General features: G+C 40.1%; 2 protein-coding genes across 3 annotated transcripts; both read right to left on the bottom strand.

Annotated features, from left to right (window-relative positions):
- Positions 1-1654: 1654 nt before the first annotated feature.
- Positions 1655-9632, bottom strand: LOC102111460 (heterochromatin-associated protein MENT-like). Its single transcript, XM_005526458.3, has 8 exons — positions 9566-9632; positions 7933-8109; positions 7506-7589; positions 6973-7110; positions 6316-6433; positions 5474-5616; positions 4247-4414; positions 1655-3184 (listed from the first exon to the last, which is right to left on the bottom strand). Exons 2-8 carry the CDS (start codon positions 8098-8100, stop codon positions 2771-2773), a joined length of 1233 nt encoding a protein of 410 aa, XP_005526515.3. The 5' UTR covers positions 8101-8109; positions 9566-9632; the 3' UTR covers positions 1655-2770.
- Positions 9633-10916: 1284 nt separating this feature from the next.
- Positions 10917-19595, bottom strand: LOC102111828 (serpin B10-like). 2 transcript variants are annotated; one of them, XM_088052613.1, is made up of 9 exons: positions 19383-19595; positions 18117-18294; positions 17009-17122; positions 15278-15412; positions 14787-14904; positions 14291-14433; positions 13558-13713; positions 12298-12721; positions 10917-11136 (listed from the first exon to the last, which is right to left on the bottom strand). In XM_088052613.1, the coding sequence occupies exons 2-8, from the start codon at positions 18282-18284 to the stop codon at positions 12317-12319; spliced, it is 1239 nt and encodes a 412-aa protein (XP_087908739.1). In that variant the 5' UTR covers positions 18285-18294; positions 19383-19595; the 3' UTR covers positions 10917-11136; positions 12298-12316. The 2 variants fall into 2 exon arrangements, with proteins under 2 accessions (XP_087908739.1, XP_005526517.2); XM_005526460.3 differs by lacking the exon at positions 10917-11136 and having other exon boundaries at positions 11814-12721.
- Between the last annotated feature and the right edge of the window lie 1092 nt (positions 19596-20687).

Below are 20687 nucleotides of genomic sequence, written 5' to 3'. Positions count from 1 at the left end.
TGATTTGGTTTGTAATACATTCACTTTGTACCTCTAAGCTAAGCCTGTTTTGCCATTGGAATGTTTTCTCACAGTCCTTATCTCAGTTCATGAACCCTTTGTCAATTTTTTTTTCTGTTCTTTGCCCAGCTGTGGCAGGGGAGGGTGAGTGAGCAGCTTTTGTGGGTGCCTGGCGTTTGGCCAGTGTCAAACCACAACAGATGACAAGGGGCAATGAGCACAGGCTGAAAACTTGAAATTCAGAGGGTGAAGATGGTCACTTATGAGGATAGTCAAACACTGGCATGGGTTGCCAAGACAGCTTGTGTATCCTCCATACAGAAGACAGGTGGAGACAGGTATTCAAAATCCAACTGGATATTGCCCTGTGCAGCCAGCATCAGCTTAGCCTGTTTGCATAGTGGGTGGGACCAGATGATCTCAAATGGCCACTTCTACCCTGACAATTCTCTTTTTCTGGGAGGGTTAGCGTGACCTGAGAGCCAGATGCTGGTTGCCATGACAGTAATGCAGGGAAGCACAAATGAAGCAGCTCCGGTGTTGCTTGCAGTAGATGAGCTCTGCAGAGGATCACCCCCCTGGATGGGCTCCTTTTCTTCTCTTTCACCCTTTTCACTTGTATTCCAAGTCTTACACTGGAATGTGTACTCTTCAAGGAATATTCTTCCTTTAATTTGCCTTTTCAAGGAAAGCTGAGACTGGGAGTGGCTTGGTATCCAACTCAGCGTGTTTGACTCTTTGCACCTCTCGCCAGCTGGCAGTCACTGTTCTGTAGCTCCTCAGAGGGCCTCAGAGGTTCTGTTTTCACTCTTCTTATTTTTCACAGCCTTCACTTATATGTTCTTCCACACCTAAAGAACAAACTTCTCAGTAAAGTCGAGTCAATAGCACACATCTCGGCTGTGCTGAGGTAGGTCCTGAGAGGCAGACAACTAAATCCTGAGCTGTGGCTTATGGGCAAGGGAGGGCACTGATTTTAGAAGCAGAACTTTGTGCAGGGAAGAAGATGTGTATATACTTTGTTGAAAAGAGATGTAGTTCCAAACAGAATACCTTCTGGGGAGGTGGAGCAAGTTGTGATAGGTGGAATTTTGTTGAGAGTAAAAGCTTTTATGGTATCTACCTCCTGCATTCAGATCCTATTGTCTTATGTAATGTTCTCTGACACATAGTTGGATTACCACAATGGCTGCAAAACTTTATGCTATTCCTTATGACCACAGGGACAGCATAACTGCTGCCCTTCCAGGCTGTCAGAGGAAACTGATGCTGCCAGTACAGCATGGCTTGTTCATTACTGCACATGGGCAAGAGGGATGTGTGGAAGGTTCATTTTTTTCACATTGTTTGTTCACTCTTGAACACAGTCAAAAATGGTATTTGGAAAGTGCTGTTCTGGGAAATAGCCTCTGGTCAGACTTCTTATCTCTAGTGTGTTGTGCAAGGTATGTTTGTAAATACCTAGGATGACATTCAGAATAACAGTGTTTGGAGGCCTACTTGAAACCTAGTGAAAATAAGACACCAGTGTGTTCTCACCTTTGTCAGTTGGGATGGTGTGGTGGTTTAATTTGGAATGACAAGAATAGAAACATGCTCCAGCTGGGCAGATTGCAGGATGCTACAAGAGAACCAAGTAACTTAACTCAGTGTCTTGAATAACACAAACACAACTTCAAGTTTATTTATTTTATTAAATGCAGCTCATGGTAAATTAATAAGTAAAGCATCAAACAAAATTTCACTTATATTTCTGTCAATACCACGAATATCTTTGCTGAGATGCACTCAGAAGGTACAAATCAAACATTGGTCAATATTACAGGTGGAAAGGAAGCTTTGCAGGTATTAACCTGGAAATAGGTATAAACAAGTAAAATTAAAAAGAGGAAGCAAATTTAAATTCTAACAGGTTTAGATTACATATCAATAAAAGGTGTCAAGAAGGCATGTTGCTAATAGTTTTCTTAGCGTTTTTGCTGGTTGGAAATCTCAGCAACCTTAAAATTCAAAATTTAGAAAAAATGAGGAAAAAATGCAACATGATTAGAAGTTAGCAATTTAATATTAAGAGATGGAAAACTTTCCCTCACAGCCTCACTTTTTCAGAAAGCTGAAAGAGCAGGAGAGAATGAATGTGATGTGCCTATATACGTGTGGTGAGACAAGGGATGTTAGGGGGCATTCTGAGATTATTCTGTATTTGTATTAAATTTTGTTAATTTCCAACAGTCACTGAAATTTGAAAATAAGGTTATGAAATAGCATTGTAGTACAAATGCAGGTTTCCCAGTGAGGAAAAGAAAGCAAAGGAGAGCATACAGATTTCTACAAGTTTGTTTTTTTCTTTTCTTTGTTTTTTCTTGACTCTCTGTGACAGTCAAGAGAATGAACTGCATTTCCCTTGAAGTCAGCATTTGACATAGGGAGAGATTATGGCCTGTGTGCAGAGAGTTTTTATGACTCCACCTTACTTTTATACAATAAAGCCAGAAGAGCATATTTGATAAAAGGGAGCAAAAATCTACTCTTTCTTTTCTGTTTAGGACTGTCTCATTAGGACAATAGAAGGAAGCAGTAGAGGGGTGTTCTTTGATGGCTCAGAATGGTTTCTGGATGCTGACTTCTTTGAGGGGGGCTGAGGAAAGAAAAAGAACAGGCACTTTCAGTATAGGTGGCTTCATGGCTTAAGGCTGAGATTTTAGCACTGCAGTTCACATTTTTCCATTGTACAGTGAACCTTGGTGGCTGTCTGAGAGCAAGCAATGATTCATTCTAGAGGAGAGCAGAATCTACCAAAAAAAAGGATGCTCTTGGACTTGTTGTGTCTGATGAAGAAGCAGAAAGGATGGTCAACCCTAAATTTCAGAGCATGGCTAACATAGGCACTTGTTAGTTCTATAATGACAGCAGTAGCAGCAGCTGCCTCAGTGCCCTTCTCATCAACTGCAACAAAAGACTTGTGAAAAACTTTGGAGATCATCACTTTATCCCTCTCAGTCATTCCACTGAAATCAGCATTGCTGCCGAAGGCACTGCGCATTCCCATCCTGATCAGATTATCGCTGAGGTCATATCTCTCTTCCATTTTGAATTTAGGTAGGTACAGATCCACAAGAATCTCGGTCATCTTCTTGGAATCAGCCCATTCGGACAGCTTCTCATACGTCAGTTCTTTTTCCAGCTACCATTTGAGGAAGAGAAGAAATTTGGTGTTTGCAGGGAAAAACAATTAATTAACTATTAATTAATCAATTTTATTGTATGTATGTATATGTAATTAATGAAATGTTTTAAATAGCAAATTTAACATTTAGGTGAAAGCATTAAATAGAAATTGGCTTTACTGATGATCAGAGACAAGGTGCACAACAAGTATTTGAGTCTTAATGCTGCAAAGTTTCGAGTAGCACCCTTTCCAATTCATGGCAAAAGAGAGATGGGAAGAGCATTCAACAGCTGCCATCCCCCATGGTAGTTCTTTCCTCTCTTTTAATTCAGTCCTGATGTAAATAAAATTGCTCTGTGGCATATGGTTTGGTCCAGTTCTATAAAAACAGGTGTTAACATTACTGCATGTATTTGCTTGATGGCTTTGAAACAAAGTGCTTCCAGCAAAGTCTTTCACTGCCCCTCTGTGTCCCGGGCACTATGCCACCACTCTTCAGCTCAGATCAAATGAGGGAAAGAAATGAATGGTGTAGACTCCAAGAATTTAACAATCTTGGAATTACAGTAACTACAGTATCAGATGTACTGTGAAACACAGTCTCACCAAAATCCTAGGTTTTCATAGAGCAGAAAAATGGTGGGAAGGGAGAGGCGGAAAAAGAGTGAGAAAAATATAGAAATAAATCCATATTTATGGATTCCTTACGTGCCAATCATCTCAGGAAGAACCTATGAACCTATGACTTCTTGTGTGGTGCTGTCTCTCCTGAACGTGCAAGGAAGGGAGATTTAACCCTTAACAAATCATGTGAAATGGGTGTCAGTCAAGGGGGCTGTTGAAGAGCTGAGCATCTGATTATGCACAGTGTTGCCTTCCTTTAGTTCCTACCAAGCTAAGGGCACTCAGCATGGAAGAACTTTCTTGGGATTAGATAAGTATTAAAGAAAATTAATTCAGCTAGTGGAGGAGGTCAAACAGCATGATAGCGTGTCTTTACAAAGGGAGATATTATTGTCAGCCCACCCTTCTTTTTTTTAACCACTTTTACAAAATGGTTGTAGCATGCTTTCTTACCTGTTCAAGACCCGTAGTGTTGTCTTTGATGTCATCAGGAAGGAGGATGAACATACTGAGTTCGCGTTTCACATATGGCAGCTCAATCATTTTGAAATTCATTGTTTCCATGATGAGAACTGGAAATATTTTTCTCATGTACATCATCTTTACAGGCTTAGTCTTGTTCTGGAAAGTATTTGTTGTAAGTAAGAAATCATTCCTTGAATGGAAGGGTGATGATGTCTCAATGCAGGGAGAGAAAATTTTATAACAAGCTTTTAAAACAGTTATCTAACATCCATTTTCCAAAGCTTTTCTTGACTGGGCAACATTGCTTATCTTGATGTCTGTCTCAAAGCTTTTGTTGGGGGCTGAACTGAGATATTTTTCTCTTGTCCCCAAAACATGCCCAAGGAGGAAGAGAGTTAAAAATGTCTGCAAGGATTAGGGGTATGGAGCAGGTGTGGAATATGGCCTTACAACACTGGCAGCAAAACAGCCGTGGTTTAAGAGGACGAGTGTTGTGCAGCTTATCAGTGGTCTCTCTCTGGTGATAAAAGGTGATCAGCAGATTGCTTGGTAGAAGGTAACACTAGTGTCAGAGCAAAAGGGCTCATGATAAGAGGAGCTCCTGGGAAGCAGTCACTTCTTCAGGAGTATATAACTTCTATTAACATCTATATCCCTTCGTTCAAAGAAGCAGACCGTATGTATGTGCTAATCAGGAGGCAGAAGTTACGCTTTGCACAGAGTTCTTGTCTTTAATGGTGAATTCATTAACATCTCTTCTGGATACATGACATTAACATTGCTTTTAGCTTCACACAGCCATGCACCAGTTTAGGGCATCCTGTTGCAGCTGTATTGGAGCAGGAGTGATTGTGCCCAGCCTGGTTGCACAGCACAAAGGCCTGGCTCTGTACTCATCTATGACATGGCATGCAGTTCCCATCCATCTCAAAATCATGTTTTTACAATTTAGTCAATTTTAGCACTGTTTTACAGAAAAGTTTTAAATGATTGTATTGATTTTGGAAACAGTAGCTGTTACCTGGAGTTCATTAACATTTACGTGAGCACATCCTAATGTTTCAGTGAGCTGAGGACTGACAGATTTTACTGCAACCAGATTTTTAGAGTCTAGTTACCATAGAGCTACCTAAAAGACTTATGAAATGGAAAGATTTCAGCAAGAGCTGTTGTGACCACATTGTTTACAGTAAGAAGGATGCAGGAGGAACTTACCTTGCTCAGTCGGAAGGGTTGCAGCTCTGTATCTTCTGCTTTGAATTTCACTTCCCATTCTGCCTTGAAGTAAATGGCATTTATCAGGATCAGTGTGGTGGAGTTTGTCACATCTTGTGGACCCAGCAAATTCTTGATTTTGCCTTTTGAAAGCACAAAAGTCGGGTTTCATTCCATCACAGTACAGTGAGGACATTTTGATCAGTTTTTCACTCAGTTCAGCTTCTTAGTAAAAAATCTATGCCTCAGTGCCCTGCTCCCTAAAATGCTCCCCTGACATAAATCAGTGCATTTCTTTACAGTTTCCAAAGCCATTTGCTGACCTGTTCTCCTGGCTAACTGACAGGGATTTACTCCTTCCTCCAAAAATGTCTCAGCTTAATGGCAAGCAGCTAGAAGCAGAAAGCCTTGCTGGTTACACCAGGTAGAAGGAGGAGCCCCTCATCCCAGTGCAGGGTGGTAGAGCAAGGCAGGCATCCCCCCATGCCCTGGAGCGTGCTGGCAGGCAGAGGTGTCTCTCCCCTCTGTCTGCTCTGCCAGTGGTGCCTGGGTGCAGTACCAGGGCATGGTTGTGCCTGAGGAGCAGCTGCTGCACTGCACAGCGGAGTCAATGGGAATCTCCTCAGGGAGGCACTGACGTCCAGATCAGGTGTTTGAAGCAGCTTAAGTGTGCTGTTCTTTCTCTGTCCTCCCACCGCATCTCTGCTCACTGCCCACATCCACATGGGAAGGCATGACCTGGCTGCTGCAGTAGCACCTGGGGAAGCAAGGGCACCTGCCCAAAGGAAATGGCAGACTGACTTTGTGGGAGAGCAAAGATGTTGGGGTTGAGCCCAGCTTACCCTCAGTTTGTTTTTCAACCCAAGTGTTGATTTCCTTTCCTGACTGTTCTGGTGCTGTCCTAAAGTTAACCTTCTGTGGCTCTGCTTTGTAGTAGTTCTTACTGAGCTGTATGTATGACTGAAAAATAATAAAAAAGGGAGAAAAAAAGTACTGTACTAGAGAAATATACTATTTTTTAGTCCCAAAAGGCAGTTGTTAGCTCTTATACTTGATGGATTCTTGGACCTAAAGGACTGCAGGATCTTGCTTGTTACTTTCTGCTGGACTGTGGGTTAACAATTAAGAAATAACCAAAGAACAGAAATTTCACATCTTTTGTTCCAAGATTTAGCTGGAGAAATGAGGAAGGCTGCATGCATCCTTCATGCTGTGGATGTGCTTATTTTAATTTCTCATTTACAATTTTATATATTGGGGGTTCCAATACTAAAGGCACATTGCATGTAAAGGAATTCCTACAATAGAGTCAAAGGGCATGGCATCCTTAAGTTCTGTGAGCAGACTGGTATTCTCCTGTTAAGATTATTACTGGAGTCCAGAGCTCCTATTTGCAGTATTCAAGGTCAGCTTCCAACTTGTTCTATTAATGGCAAGTAATTAAACAGATAATTTTTTTTTTTGCACCTTTTCTTACTCTTCTCTGAGATTTTACTTACAGGCAATAATAGGAAGTTTTTTTCCACGTAAATACGATTGGCACTTTTCAGGGAGTAGGTGCTCCTGGGTTTGTTGATGGCAGTCAGGAGCTTCTTGAAGCCAGAATGGATATCTGCAGCTTTCTTGTTCTCAGGATCCTTGGAAAAAGAAACCAAACATTCAGAAATTTCATTTTTGCATGAAGCTTTCAAAACATGCTAAGTGATGTATATAGAAGAGGGATTTGGGTTTCTCTTGCTTACTTTTTATTTTCCCAAGTTTACCACCACTGCAATTTGCAGGGCTCTGTTCATGACTGGATTAACTGAGCTGCCATGTAACAAACCTTCCAGACTATCCCAGTGACTCATCCTTTCATGCTTCTGAGAGTCTGAGTGAGTAAAAGGAACTGAACTTCAACCTGCTGTGAAGTATGGTTGGGGTTTGTACTTTAAGGAGGGGTGCAGACAATAAATACTGGTCTCCTAAAGCTGTATCTGGACATTTTGATTCTGGAGGTTCTTTATCATGGAATTTCAGTCCTAATAGATACCAATTTTCTTCTCTTTGGTCTCCCCCGAGAAGGTCTGGCCACAGAAGAAGCCTCAGCTGCTGCTCCCAGGGTGAAATGAAGGACCTGCAAGCAGAGTTTCCAAAGATGAGAAATAGGCATGAAAGACCTTGTGAGATTTAAAGCCAAATGAGGTTCAAATGGTTGTCATATTTCTCTCCCTGTGGTAACTCACTGTGCTATCTGCTCCTTAGGTAACTAATCAAAGGGATACTGAAGCTGTAGTGACAATAAATCCCATGGAATGACAATGAGTAGCACCATCCCCCTCCCAGACCACCAACACAGTGCTCCTGTCTGCATGCTGCAAGGCAGAACTCACTTCCACAGCTGTTTCTCCCAACAATAGGAATGTGTTTGTGCAAATCCAAACGGTTCTTCCCACAATACTAGTACAAAAGCAACCTACCTCTGCCATCTCAGTTGCTGTAGTTCCTTTTGCTCCCAGGTATGTCAGAGCCAGAGCAGCTGATATGCTCCAAGGGGAGAAAAAAATATTTTTTCCCTTGTTGGTCTCATTTAGCTTGTTGAAAAGATCAATGGTAAACTTGCCAACTGATGTGGAGATCACTTCCATTTTTACAACCTGGAAAGAGGCAACAGACAGAATTGTACTATTTGTGTGTTGAAATTTTTGTACAGGGTACCCATTGGTGAGAAATGCTGGACATGCAAGACATTCCATTTAAAGCACTAAAACTAGTAGCATGGTTGTATGTTTATCTTCCACACAGATACTTTTTGCCACCTGTTGGGAGCACCAATTTATTTTAGATTTTTTTCCTCTTTCATGCAGCTGCAGTTTTCTTTGTGGTTCTTTCTGCCTTTGATTTTCAAAGATGTGCAGATTTGTAACCTCTGTATTTCTTTTCCTTTTTGTCCTTAACTAATGTTCCCTGGGGAACTACTATGAATTTTTAGTACATTGGTTCTCAACATGTTTGAGTTCCTCACTACTAGATTTTGGATCTGTATAGAATTGACAGCTGACACTGAGGAAGGATTTAGGCATATTTTTTAGTCTCATTTGCTTTTCCTGGCCAGCAATGTACGAATGCAGTTATTTCATGAACAGCAAAGCTGTTGCTTCCATTTAGACTTATGCAGTTTATTCATTGTGTGTACCTACCAGCCCTTCTGTATGTTCCAGCAATTTTATTTTCCCCAGAAACTGCCAGATGCCTTGAGGTTACAAGTACTCCAGGCTACCCAGTAACACCTGCCTCATGTAATTTACCACTCAAGAGACCAGAAATGCTTATATTATTGTTGTTGTTGTTGGTATTAATACTTGTATCTATGGAATGGAGCAACACAAATTGAGGGGCAAGCTCTGAAGTCTGCAGGTATTTATCAAGTGTTTGGTTTCCAAACAATTACATTCTTTTTGGCAGTTAGTATGCCCTCAGGACCAAGTTTGTACCACAGAGTGATTTTCTTTCCTTGGTGAATGCAACCAAGAGAGCATCAGGATGGGAAAATCTGTTTTCAGCTAAGGAATGCTCCTGAGTCTCTGGCCTGATAATGTGCAGCACTGTACCTTTGTATCAAGTATGGAATTCTTTTATCAAAATGAAGATGTTACTTGTAATGCAGTCTCTGCCCTAGGAAAAATTTCCTGCTTGTGAATAATTCTGCCCCAAATGAGCAGTTTCCCTTAGACTTACAGAATTATTTTCTCTAATGTTTGACATTTAGAAAAACACAAGGCAAGAATAATGCATTATAACACATAATTATCATTATATATTATCATTTATCCATACAGTCACACATGGCATAGATTTCTTTTTTAAAGTATCATAAAATTTACTTAAATTGATACAAATATTTACCTTTATTATAATAAAATAATTATAAATTTAATATAAATCTATTTATATATTTTATATATTCTTATATTATATATTTTATTTTTATTTCTATTTCTATTTTATATTTATATATTATATAACATATATGATATAAATATTTATATATTAATATTTTTATATGTAATATAGATATGGATTTAATATATTAAATTATAATTAAGTAATTACCTTTTAATGAAAGAGCACACTTAGGTCTTGTCCTCAGTCAGGTTCTGTGTTAAGCAATTTTTTAAATTAAGGAACGTAGTACTGCTTGCCCCTCCCTTTCCTTTTTATCTACATCCAGGTTGCTTCCACCTACCCAAAGTTCCTTTCTACCACATCCCCAAAACATCTCATAAAATTTTGACATTTTTGTTGACCTGGTCACTTTCAGACAGGTTTAGACATTTCAAAAGGACAACGGAATTAAAATTGGAAGTCTATTGTTGCACCACAGTAGCCTACTGACAGGATAGCAAAGCAAGTTGCTGATTCCAAGGGTTGTCTGGTGTTGTGGAGATAACTGCTCTGTTGTTTAAAATAACTGACTTGTAGAAAGGTTACACAATGCTTGGTTTTTGGCTTCTGGATTTTAGTGGATATTGAGAGTCTGATTCTCCTCTCTGTGACTCTTGAGTTTCAAATGCAGTACCTCAACATAAAACCAAGCTTACTGATTGAATTGGAGACTGGGAGCCCTCCTTCAGACTGAAGATCACTAGGAATACAGACAGAGGCAAATCTGTGAAGGAGAGTAAGGGATGGACACCCCACTGGTTGTGTTGGTGAAGAAATCTCATTGCAGTCATGGCTGGGAATCATCTGAGTCAAACACTGCAAAACCTTGAGTTACTGAGCTGTAAGGAGGAGGGCAAGAATTGAGACAACCCTACTGGAAGGGTTCAAGCAAAGACAGAGAGAAACAGGAGAGGTAAACATGGCACAAGAGCTGTCACTTTGAAGTCCCAGAAGAGAGACAGTCATGGAAGAAGAATGTGGTGGCAACAACTCTTAAGACCCTAGAGGGCAGGGGAAGATGCAGCAGAGGAAGGAAATTGTACTGTGTGCTAAGCATTTTACTGCAAGCTTGATTACAGGAATACAGTGGGTCAAGAATTCTAAAAAATGTCAGAAATCAGTGTTGTGCAAGGCAGTGAAGAAATGCCAGAAATTAAACAAGTGCTGGTTTTAGTATAGTAAGTCCTCCAGAAATCTGGATAGGAGAAAAGTAAACTGAATGGTTGGGTGGTGAGGAAGCCAAGCCAGGAGCTTGGAGCAGGTCCATGAGTAGATAAGGTTACCCATAGCCCTTTCAAGACTTTCACAATATTTCCAGCACTGCTGTTGACCCTGGGAAAAGGCTGTTCCTTAATGTACAACTCACTTTTTATGTGCTGTGGCCACTGCCACTCAGGAATGATATGGCACAGCCAAAAGGACATCAACTGTGTCATCTTTGCAACCATGCTTAAAATAGTGAAGGAGAGAGAAAAGGTGACTCACATTTCCATTGACTTTAAAGGCCTAAGTGAGTTTGTGCTCATTTTTTTAGGTTTTATTCCTTCTTAGCCTCCCAAGTGTGGCTTTTCTGTCTTTATTCCCAAGGCAGACCAGGAAGTGCTGAAGAGGCTTATCCATGAGGATATGTCACTCTTCCATGCGGTGAAGGAGGGTGTGGCAGAATTGGGTCTGAATGCACAGGGATCCAGTGTCATGTTTCACAACTGAGACAGGCAGAAGGCATTTCTCTTGGGGTTCTGTAAGGGATAGTGTAAAACACGTGCTTCATAACACTTTTCTTCTGTTCCTTCCCATTTGGGAAGCAGAACCAGAAGGGACCCTGGGAGCAGCTGAGAGCTTGAAAGGAAAGAGAAAGGACTCAGGGACAGTCAGCAGCCTCTTCTCTGCCAGGAAAAGGGTGTCCTGCTGCTTCAAGAAGATGCATTTGTAGCAAGATAGTTAGTGTGTGCAAGTCCATTAGAAACCCGTTCCTTATCTCTCTGTTGTGAATTCCGATAGTCAGGAGCATTCCCTGCAAATATGCATGACTGAACAGGACACTCTCTTAGGAGAAAGAGCAGTGACAGGATAATATGACCTGGATAATAAAAATATCACCTGGGAGATTCACGTTCATCTTCCAGAAAACACTTATGGCCATTAGTATTACTTGTATTAGTATTAGACTTGATTCTCCCATTTGATCTTGTCTCAAACCCGTGAATAAGTGGCAAAGTAAAATGAAAGCAAGGCAGTATGGTGCTAGGCTGGAAATAGTGTCGTAAGGTTGAAAGTTTACAAAGGAGAAGGTTGTAAGACACGTGTTTTATTTTCCTAGTTCTATAGTGTTGTTAAATATTTCCCAATTGCTGTGGGACAGAGATTAGAAGGTACATGTGTTAACCCCTTTTTGAGCAAAAAAGAAGCACCAGTATCTGGAACAAAGATTTTGCAGGTTTATTTCATTGCCTGTTCTGCCAGGCTGCAAAGCTGGTAAAAAATTGACAAGAATGTAGGTGAGTAGCCTGCCTTGGGGATCAGCATGAGCTGAAACCAATGGAGATGCAGCAGCATGCTAAAACAAGGAGATTTTCCTGGGGTTTTTTTCTTCTTTGATATCAAAACTTTAAAATTACTGGTTGAGCTCAGCTCAGTCTGTTCTGAATTGTGGAAGTTCTAGTTCAGGAAGTGCCAAAAAGACACAGTAATATTCTTTGTACAGTTTGGTGCTTAGGGTGTAGTTCTAGCATTATGGGGTTCTTTGGCTAGGAAAAAGAACCAGAGGCATAAATTTGAGGTTATTTTTCATATATACTCTCTTCTAACATTGAAAGATTTGTCAACAGTACAGGAAAATTAAGAAGTGCACAGGCTATTGAGATGTTCCTTTTGGTGTGTATTTTTGTTGTTGCAATAACCTGTTTAGTAATCAAGTTCCTAGGGAGAAGAAAATCTTCCCAAGAAGAGGATAGTCTTGGTCTTGTTGTGCCTGATAAAGAAGAGGAAAGGGTGATCTGCCAAAAAGAGAACAGTAGCACCAAGACTTCGTGACGCCAGTGTTGCTGAGCTGGCAGCTGCTGCCTCTGTGCCTTCTTCATTGACTTCCAGGTAACACTTGTGAAAAACTTGTGACAAAAACAGATCACCAGTCTTGGACATTGCTGTGAAATCAGCTTGACCTTCTGTGAAGGCATCTTGAATCCCCATCCTGCTCAAAGTAGATTTGAGGTCATATTTCTCTTCTAACGTGAACCTGGGCAGATAAACTTCTGTGTTAATTTTCTCCATTAGTTCTGGATTCGTCCATGCAGACAGGTTTTCAAAAGTCAATTCTCTTTCTAGCTGCAGTGAGTAAAAAGAAATGTAGAAAATTAAAAAAGGTTCAAAAACCTGTGTCCTAAGGGCTATTTCTTCTCTTAAATGGAGAACTTTTCAAGACATTGTAAGAGTACAAGAAAAACAGTAATGAAACAGCAGTTTGGAGATCTTTTTAACTAAAGGAGAATTTTTTCCTATGGTATATCAATGCAATATTTGAAATGTTCTCATTTAGCTCTCATGTAACTTTCAGGAAATGTAGCAGAACTACAATAGTCTGGTTGTTTTTCTGTTCCCAGTGCTGTCTTCCCCACATGTTAGAATTTACTGAAAAGAGCATTCCCCCCACCCACACAACACTTTAAAATGAAAATTTCTTAAGGGTTTGTTATTCAGAGGCAGAATCAGGCTTTTTACAGAAGGTGGCAGTGTCCATACGTATTAATTCTGGGCATCCTGGAACATAACATAGGCTGCCTGATTTTTGGTGGGTTTTTCTTGGAATGATATCATATCTGTCTGAACTGGTGCGGACAGTGGATCTCAGCAGGGCTGGTTTTCCGTCCTCATTTTTGTTCAGCTGGAAAAGGGGAAATCTTATGGGGTTTGGGTTAGGACTGATCAACTTTAGCAACCGCAGACGTGCTGGCTTCCAAGACTAAGAAGTCTAGTCTGAGCTTCAAGAGCTTCAAGCTCAGAGTACTAGACTAGATTTGGGATTTGCTTTACCTTGAGCCTGATCAGTACCTTCCTTCCTGGAAACATGACTGCAGCCTGGTCTTTTACCTCACATGTGCATAAAGTGATTAAATAATGACACTCTTACTTCTTCACATTATTTATGTTCTCTGTTTTTTTACCTTTTGTAAGCCAGAGATGTCACTCGGTAGCAGGATAAACATGCTGAGGTCGTTGTTGACGTATGGAAGCTCAAGAACATCAGCCTGAACTGATTCTACGTAGTTTAAGTTAAATTTATCCCTCAGATACATCATGGGCACTGGTTTAGTTGTATGCTGCAACAAATCAAATTGAATGTTTTACAATTTTACTCTGAACAGTAAAAAGACTGAGTTAAAGTAGAACAGTGGAGGTTTATTGTATTTACCCTACAAGCTGCCCAGTGTGTCTGAGACATCCTTATGGATAGGACACAGAACACAGGATCTTCAGAGGATCCCTGCAAGGCACTGGAAAGGCACTAGGAGGCATGGCATGCCATCTGAGCTGTCTCAGATTACACCAATTGTAGGAAACTGTATGCCACTCTGATTGGTTGAATGGTTGAAAGTGAAAATGTAAAGAACTAACCTATACAGTTTTGTTCACCTCTTTTTTTTCCCTGCCTTTGGAGAATGGAAGCTTTTTTGAACAGCTTCTGACAATTTAGTTGTGCCTCAGGGCCTGGTATGTGTGTGCAGTTTTAGTGCTGAAAGTGTAGTGAAATAAATATACTGAATGCTTTAAATAAAGAAACTGTCCCTCCACATGGATTTAAAGGGTGACAGGATTTCTCCCTCCCCCTCCTCTCCCCCCATATTTTCCAGGTTTTTCCTCCTGCAGTGTAGGAAATAGGGCAGTATATGGCCATACCATGTTTATTCTGAAAGGTCTTTGCCTGGTAGCTTCAGCTTCAAACTTTGTTGCCCAGTTTCCTTTGAAGTAGAGTGCATTTATCAGGACTAGCCTGGTGAGTGAATCTACAGATCCAGAAGGCAGCAGATTTTGGATTTTACCTGGAAAAAACAGAGGGACATTCACACATCTGTGCAGTTTCTCTGTTTCCGTCTAAGTGCTAGCACAGTTTCTAGGGATATAAGCCAGGGAAGTTTTAAGTGCTGACAGCAGCCATCTAGTTTGAGATGATTTGCAATTAGGTAATTGCTGGGGTAATCTTGATTTACAAAGGATAAGCCATATTCCTCGTGCACTGAGATGGAGGACACTAATTTTAGTAAAAGCTTTTCAGTAGATGAGTAATTTAGGAAGAGTCTGAATTACCTTTCTGAGGTGAAATGTTAACCTGCAATGGGCCCCTTGGGCATAGAGAAGCCAAAATGACGTTTGGAGAGGAAAGGCTGGAGCTTACCTTCAGTCTGTTTCTCAACACTGGAATTGATCTCTCTCCTGATTGCATCTGCTGCTCCCGCAAAGTCAACCGATTGTGGCTCTGCACTGTAATATCTCTTGGCTAACAATAAGTATTCCTGCAGTGCAAGAGAGACACCTGACTTAGGTTTGTAGCCTGCCAATTTGAGTACTACTACAGCCAGAGATAAAAATTACATGGACACAAGCACAGTGTTTTTCTCAAAGGAACGAGGTATTTTTTAGTAGAAACACTCAGTTTAAACGTTCTCATCTAACTACATCTAAATCATTCTGGGATTAGATATACATCCCAAAAAACTAAAATTTAGGGTCCAAAGTCTAAGGAAAAATATCATAGAAAGTGTTCTTATTAAAGACTATAACATAGTTTGCCAATGTAGCGAAAATATTTTAAAGTACATGGCTTATGTTGCCATAGGCAGAGCATGAAGGTTAAATGACACTTCAAAATACAACTAAAAGTCTTACCTTACTGAAAGGCAAAGATTTTTCTCCATATAACTGGTTGACATTTTTAAGTAGGTAATTTTTAGTGGGTTGGTTGATTTCAAAGCTGAGGGCTTTAAATCCAGTGTGGATGTTATCTGCTTTGCCAATCTCTGTCTTGGAGAAAGAAAAATTAAAAGGACATTATTCATCTGTTGTGTCAAAATCCTGGTTTTTTCCTCCACGCAAATCCAAGTAAAGTACTTCTCTTCACGTGATCTGTTACCTATATTACAAAAGAAGAGGTGCTCTAAACTGGACAGCTATTAAAACAATAATATTAAAGTATTAGAAGTTGCCAATGTGGTATAGACACTGTGGGTATCTTGGAATGCAAGTGTTAAGAGCCTGAACAATGTAAAATATTTAAGGGTTTATAAAAGGATATTATGAAACTTTGGATATCCAGAAAACAAAAGTCAGAGAGTAATTCTTAAACAATGCATGAGATTTGGCTCTATCACTCCCTTAATTTATGAAAGTCTAAAGTGTTACATGGAAGATTTGCCCCTAAATTTCTTAATCTCTCCCTAAATATTTTGTGGGTTTTGGTTTTGGTTTTTTTATGTTTTAGTAATTGCAGTAAATTCTCTATATTGAAGAGGCAGAATTAAATGAAGATGGGTTCAGAGTCTCCAGTGAGCTCAAGGAAGAAGCTATGAATTAGTAAATTAAAAATCTGCACCTGTGCTGTATTCATTTCATCATTATATCAGAATCAGAGGCACGAATAGACCCTTAAGTCTCCAGAGTGTTAGAACTCATAGCACTACCCATAGCACTGTAATTCTTACAGTTAGGGCAAGTGTTACTCATGAGGAACAATCCCTCTCCTGTTCATGCTGTGCAAATGACATGTTGACATAACCCCTAAAATAAGTCTTCCCACTATAGGATTTGGCTGTGGGGTGCAGATCCGTTCATCAAAACTAGCGGCAGGTGGGATTTTGTGGGCCGGCTACAGGGAAACAGCTCAGCCCCTAAACAATAAGGATGATGGGAAAGAGCAGGGAGAAGAGTTTGATATCACCATGTTTGAAAGGTCAACTAGGAAAAAGCCTTTACTGACTCGGAGGGATTACATTTGCTCTTCTCTATTGTTCTGCTATGTTAAATTATATATAAGTTGTGACAAGATGCCTGCCAGTATGGCAAGGACTTATCTCAGGAATAAAATTATTCCCATTTCTCTAAGTTTTATTGCAGACAACTGGTCTACTTTGGGAAATCTCAACATTTAAATTTACGATGATATCTTCTCAGTTGAAATGGAGACTAATTTCTAAAACATATCAGAATAAGTAGCCTGGAAACATAAATGTTCTTGTTTTCTTTGTCTTGATACTGCAATCAAATGTGTGGAAGAGCAGCTCTTCTTGGGATTAGCTCTCTGAGGTAAGAACTGAGCTAGCTTTTGAATAGTAATAGTTTGAGAAAGAAATCTGCAATCAGAGCTAAAGGAAAAAGATCAAGAGATCTATTGATCATCAAGTGTTACATTTTGCAAATTTGAGGTTAGATTATGCAATTCTGTGTAAAAGGGGGAAGCATGTAATAAGTGTTTCATTAGATGAAAGTATCACAGAATGCTGCACCAGTTAATTGTGTACACTAAATCTGAGGAAGGCAAACATAAGCAAATGCAAATGTGGAAGGAAAGTACAAACAGGAGAAGATGTGACCACAGCTTGATCATCAGCTTGGATGACATACCTTCTGGAAACAAGCACGTTGATTTGACAGACTTTGTTCTATTCTGGAATACACTTGCATCCTTATGGTTGTGGTGACTTTTTTGGCTCCTTCAGCTTTGTTAAAGTGAAGTACCTGCAGTGGGAAAATCAGTAATTAATGCAACAACAGAAAATCTGCTGTTTCAGTGAAATTTTTAGTGTTCTCAAGGGGACTGGTAATGAGGACAGTCGAGCTCAAATTTTATTCTTCTGTCCCGTCCTTAGTGAATATGTAATCTTTGTCTAGGTCTCAATGTCCATTATTACAAAATGGTTTATGCAAACTAAGCTGAGGGCTGCAGGGTGAAACTCTTACATACCTGGCCTTTATTGAGGAATCTGCCTGATTTGAGTTATGCCCTGGGATGACCAGTTAATACCTGGGAAAAGCCAATTACCCCCAGATGGAGTCTACCAAAGAAGAAGTCTAAATAGAGCTCTGCTTATGCGTCAGAAAGCCTGAAAACTGTGCAGGCAGTTCCATGCCTTAAATCCCTTTCTCTGGGCATGTTCACCTTACCCAGGCTAGAAAGGGGTGCAAACAACCTTGGAACACTTTTGAAAAGAGTTGTGCCTTTTGTTCTGTTTTGTTTTCCCTTCATCCTAATAGAAGATCACTCCTTTTATACCCTACTGAGTCTCTTTTGTCCTGTAAATCAGGAGTTAGATGACCGCCTTAGCAGGTGGGACAGCTTCTGCCTTAGCAGATGCAAACTGACAAGCCTCCCCTCCTCCAACAGGAGCTAGGTACCTGCATTAGGTGTTTGGCAACCATGCATTGGGGCTGTTCTCACTGCCCCCCATGACACCATGATATTTGAACAAGTGTGACTCGGCAATTTCAGTCAGTAATTTTGCCTCTAAAACAAGAAAGAGTTGTAGTCTCAGCATGGTTTTTCTCTAATCCTGTAGACGTGGATTTATGTTTAGCAAAGTGTGAAACTTGAAATAACTATAGGAGAGAGTCCTCAAAACTCTGCACATGTTATGGCTTTCCTCTGTTCCATCAAAGCAAATTTCTGGCATGGAAGACATTGCTCCAAGAGATCAACCCTTTCAGACAGCTACTTTTTGAAGCCCAGACTCACCTTTGCCATCTGATCTGCAGTGTTACCTTTGGCTCCCAAATAAACAGTAGCCAGGGCAGATGAAATACTCCAAGGAGAGAACAAAATATTCTTATTACCATCTTCCTGACATTGTTGTTTGAAAAAGTCAAGAGCAAAGCTTGTGTTTGCTTTATTCAATATATCCATTGTCCTGAAGCTGCACAGAAAGACAGGAAAGAAGGATTTTTTGGATTAATGAACCACTAACTATGATTGCTATTTGTTTAGAAGTTCCTCTTCACTGTTTGAACTTTTTTGTGATTTAAAGGCTTTCTAAAATTGCCTATATAAAGAATGAGGAACATTAACTATAAAGTCACATAAAGTTTAGCATGTCCTGTTTCACTAATGGCAACAGCTATCATTTTCAGGGATGAACCAGCCTCCAGCTGTGGTTCATATTTGTTCACCAGGAAATTTATTGCACTGCCTTTTACAGCATCTTGGACTGACAGTTGATAGCTTTACTCAGAAAAGCCTGGGCTAGAGACCACCGATAAACTGTCTCTTATGACAAATTTTATGCTTCAATTTGTTCAACAGCCTTTTGATGCTCATCTCTGTAGAGAACAAATACTCCGGTAGCAGGAGCAGTCAAACTATTTCTTTAGGTCAAGACAAAATGCTCCTTCCTATACTTGCGCAAGTGCTGCCCCAACTATTGCATGCTAAGCATCCTGAATTACCTTTATGACTTTTAAAAATGTCCTGAAACCCTGTCTTAAGGCACTAGTCCAGATCCTAGCTTCCCTGTTCTTCTGCAATACAAACTTTCTATATTCAGCAGACCACAAAGGCTGCTATTTGTCATTTGCCTTGCAGGTTTAGCTGAGGGTTCTATTCAGGTACTAAGAGCTATTTTGGTTGGTATAGGATGGCCTTAGAATAAAAGATAGTTTGTGACCTTAGTAGCATGCAAACCAGGACCTAAACTGATAATTCTAAGCACTAAAGAGTACAAGAACAAATTACTTGACTTAAACAAACACAATGGTTCTTAGTGTGCTGAGATATATATGCTAGTCAGTGAACTCTAGGAATTATAGGACTCTGAACAATAAGTTGCTCTTCCTGTATATTTTTAAGACTTCATCTTCTAGGCTATTGCCTGTGCAATCTTAATTACTTTCCCAAGCATTAGTTGTTTCCAGTTCAGATACCTGCTTTTTTCCTACACATTTGTCAACAAAGCAACATCAGACAAGAACAAGTGAAAGAAATAGTATCTAGAAATCATTACAGTACCTTGTTTTGTGCAGGGAGAAACACTGCTGCTCTGGGTGTCTCCAAGGTTTCTGCAGTTCACATGAAGGGTAGGATGAATTTATAGTGCGCCTGGCCAGTTCTGCAAAGGTTCTTATGAGTCATGACTCTGCAATGTAATATGCTCTATAGGCCACATCCCTGTGGAAGAACTGAATCACCTCAGAGTATGATGTGAAGTGATGGTAAGAATGATACCATACAAGAATTTTACAAAAGTGACTGCTTAAGTATTTCTATAAACACTTTTGTGGCAACAGGCTAGTAACAACTTGAACCCACACTACTTTGAACAATCTTTCCTTTGTGGTTTGGAGAGTTTAAAAAAAGGCAGTCACTGACCTACTTCTTTTATGGTTTGTCTTACAGAATTTATCTCTGGGAAACAGACAGACAGAAAAAAAGAAAGTGACTTCTCATGTGTGAGTTTTTCTATTGCCCACTTCCTTCTGAGAAAGTATTTGTCATTCCTGGTGGGTTTCTGTTTTGGAAAAATGGGTTTTGTTAATCTTGAAGGATTCTAAGACTGTACAGTCAGGGAAACTCTGTAACTGTGAGATGGGGAAGGTCAAGAGACAGGCACCAGACGCCTGCTTGTATTAGCAGTGGGCAACATCACTCAAAGTTAGTGGGGGTCTTTGATTAGGTTTCATTTCTACTTCCCCACCCAGTCTGGAAGCTGTTTGACCCATGTAGCATGTCAGAGATCTATTCCTTACTTTCCATTCCAGAGATGAATATTCTGTCAAATCCTCTATTTCTTCTTTCCTGGGCTTCTAAAATACCTCCTTCCCTAATTTTCCTTGCAATCATTCTGTCCCTTCTTCTGTAGTCCTTCCTTTATCTGTCTGTACCACTCTGACTCCTAACTGAAACACCCTTTAAAATGCTACCTTGACCTTTATTTAATTTATTCTCTCTGCACTGTCAATACCTCCACCTTGAAAACCTGAGTATGAATTGGATACCTCCCCAGCACTGAGCTGGACTCTCACAAGGTCTGTTTCCTCAGCATAAACTGCCTTTGGAGAGCTTTCTTCTGATCTGCAGTCTGTGAGCATACATTTAACATGGACTTATGTTGTAGGGCAGAGGTTTGCACGAAGGATCTCATAATGAGGAATGAACCATGAAAATACCTGCAAAATTTGGTGCAGGGCATAGCTGCAAAGGATCCCTTGACAATAGTGAAACTTCTGTATCAAATGTAAGCTGGGAATCGAAAGCTTTGCTAAAGTTGCTTCCCTACCTGTGAGGAGCCACATTACTTCATTTGGATGGTGTTTT

This window comes from Pseudopodoces humilis, chromosome 1, assembly GCF_049639895.1.
Source record: "Pseudopodoces humilis isolate 2021_Gansu_Grassland_sample_001 chromosome 1, ASM4963989v1, whole genome shotgun sequence".
NCBI classification, from domain to species: Eukaryota; Metazoa; Chordata; class Aves; order Passeriformes; family Paridae; genus Pseudopodoces; species Pseudopodoces humilis.
This window is presented reverse-complemented; position numbering and strand designations above follow the sequence as displayed.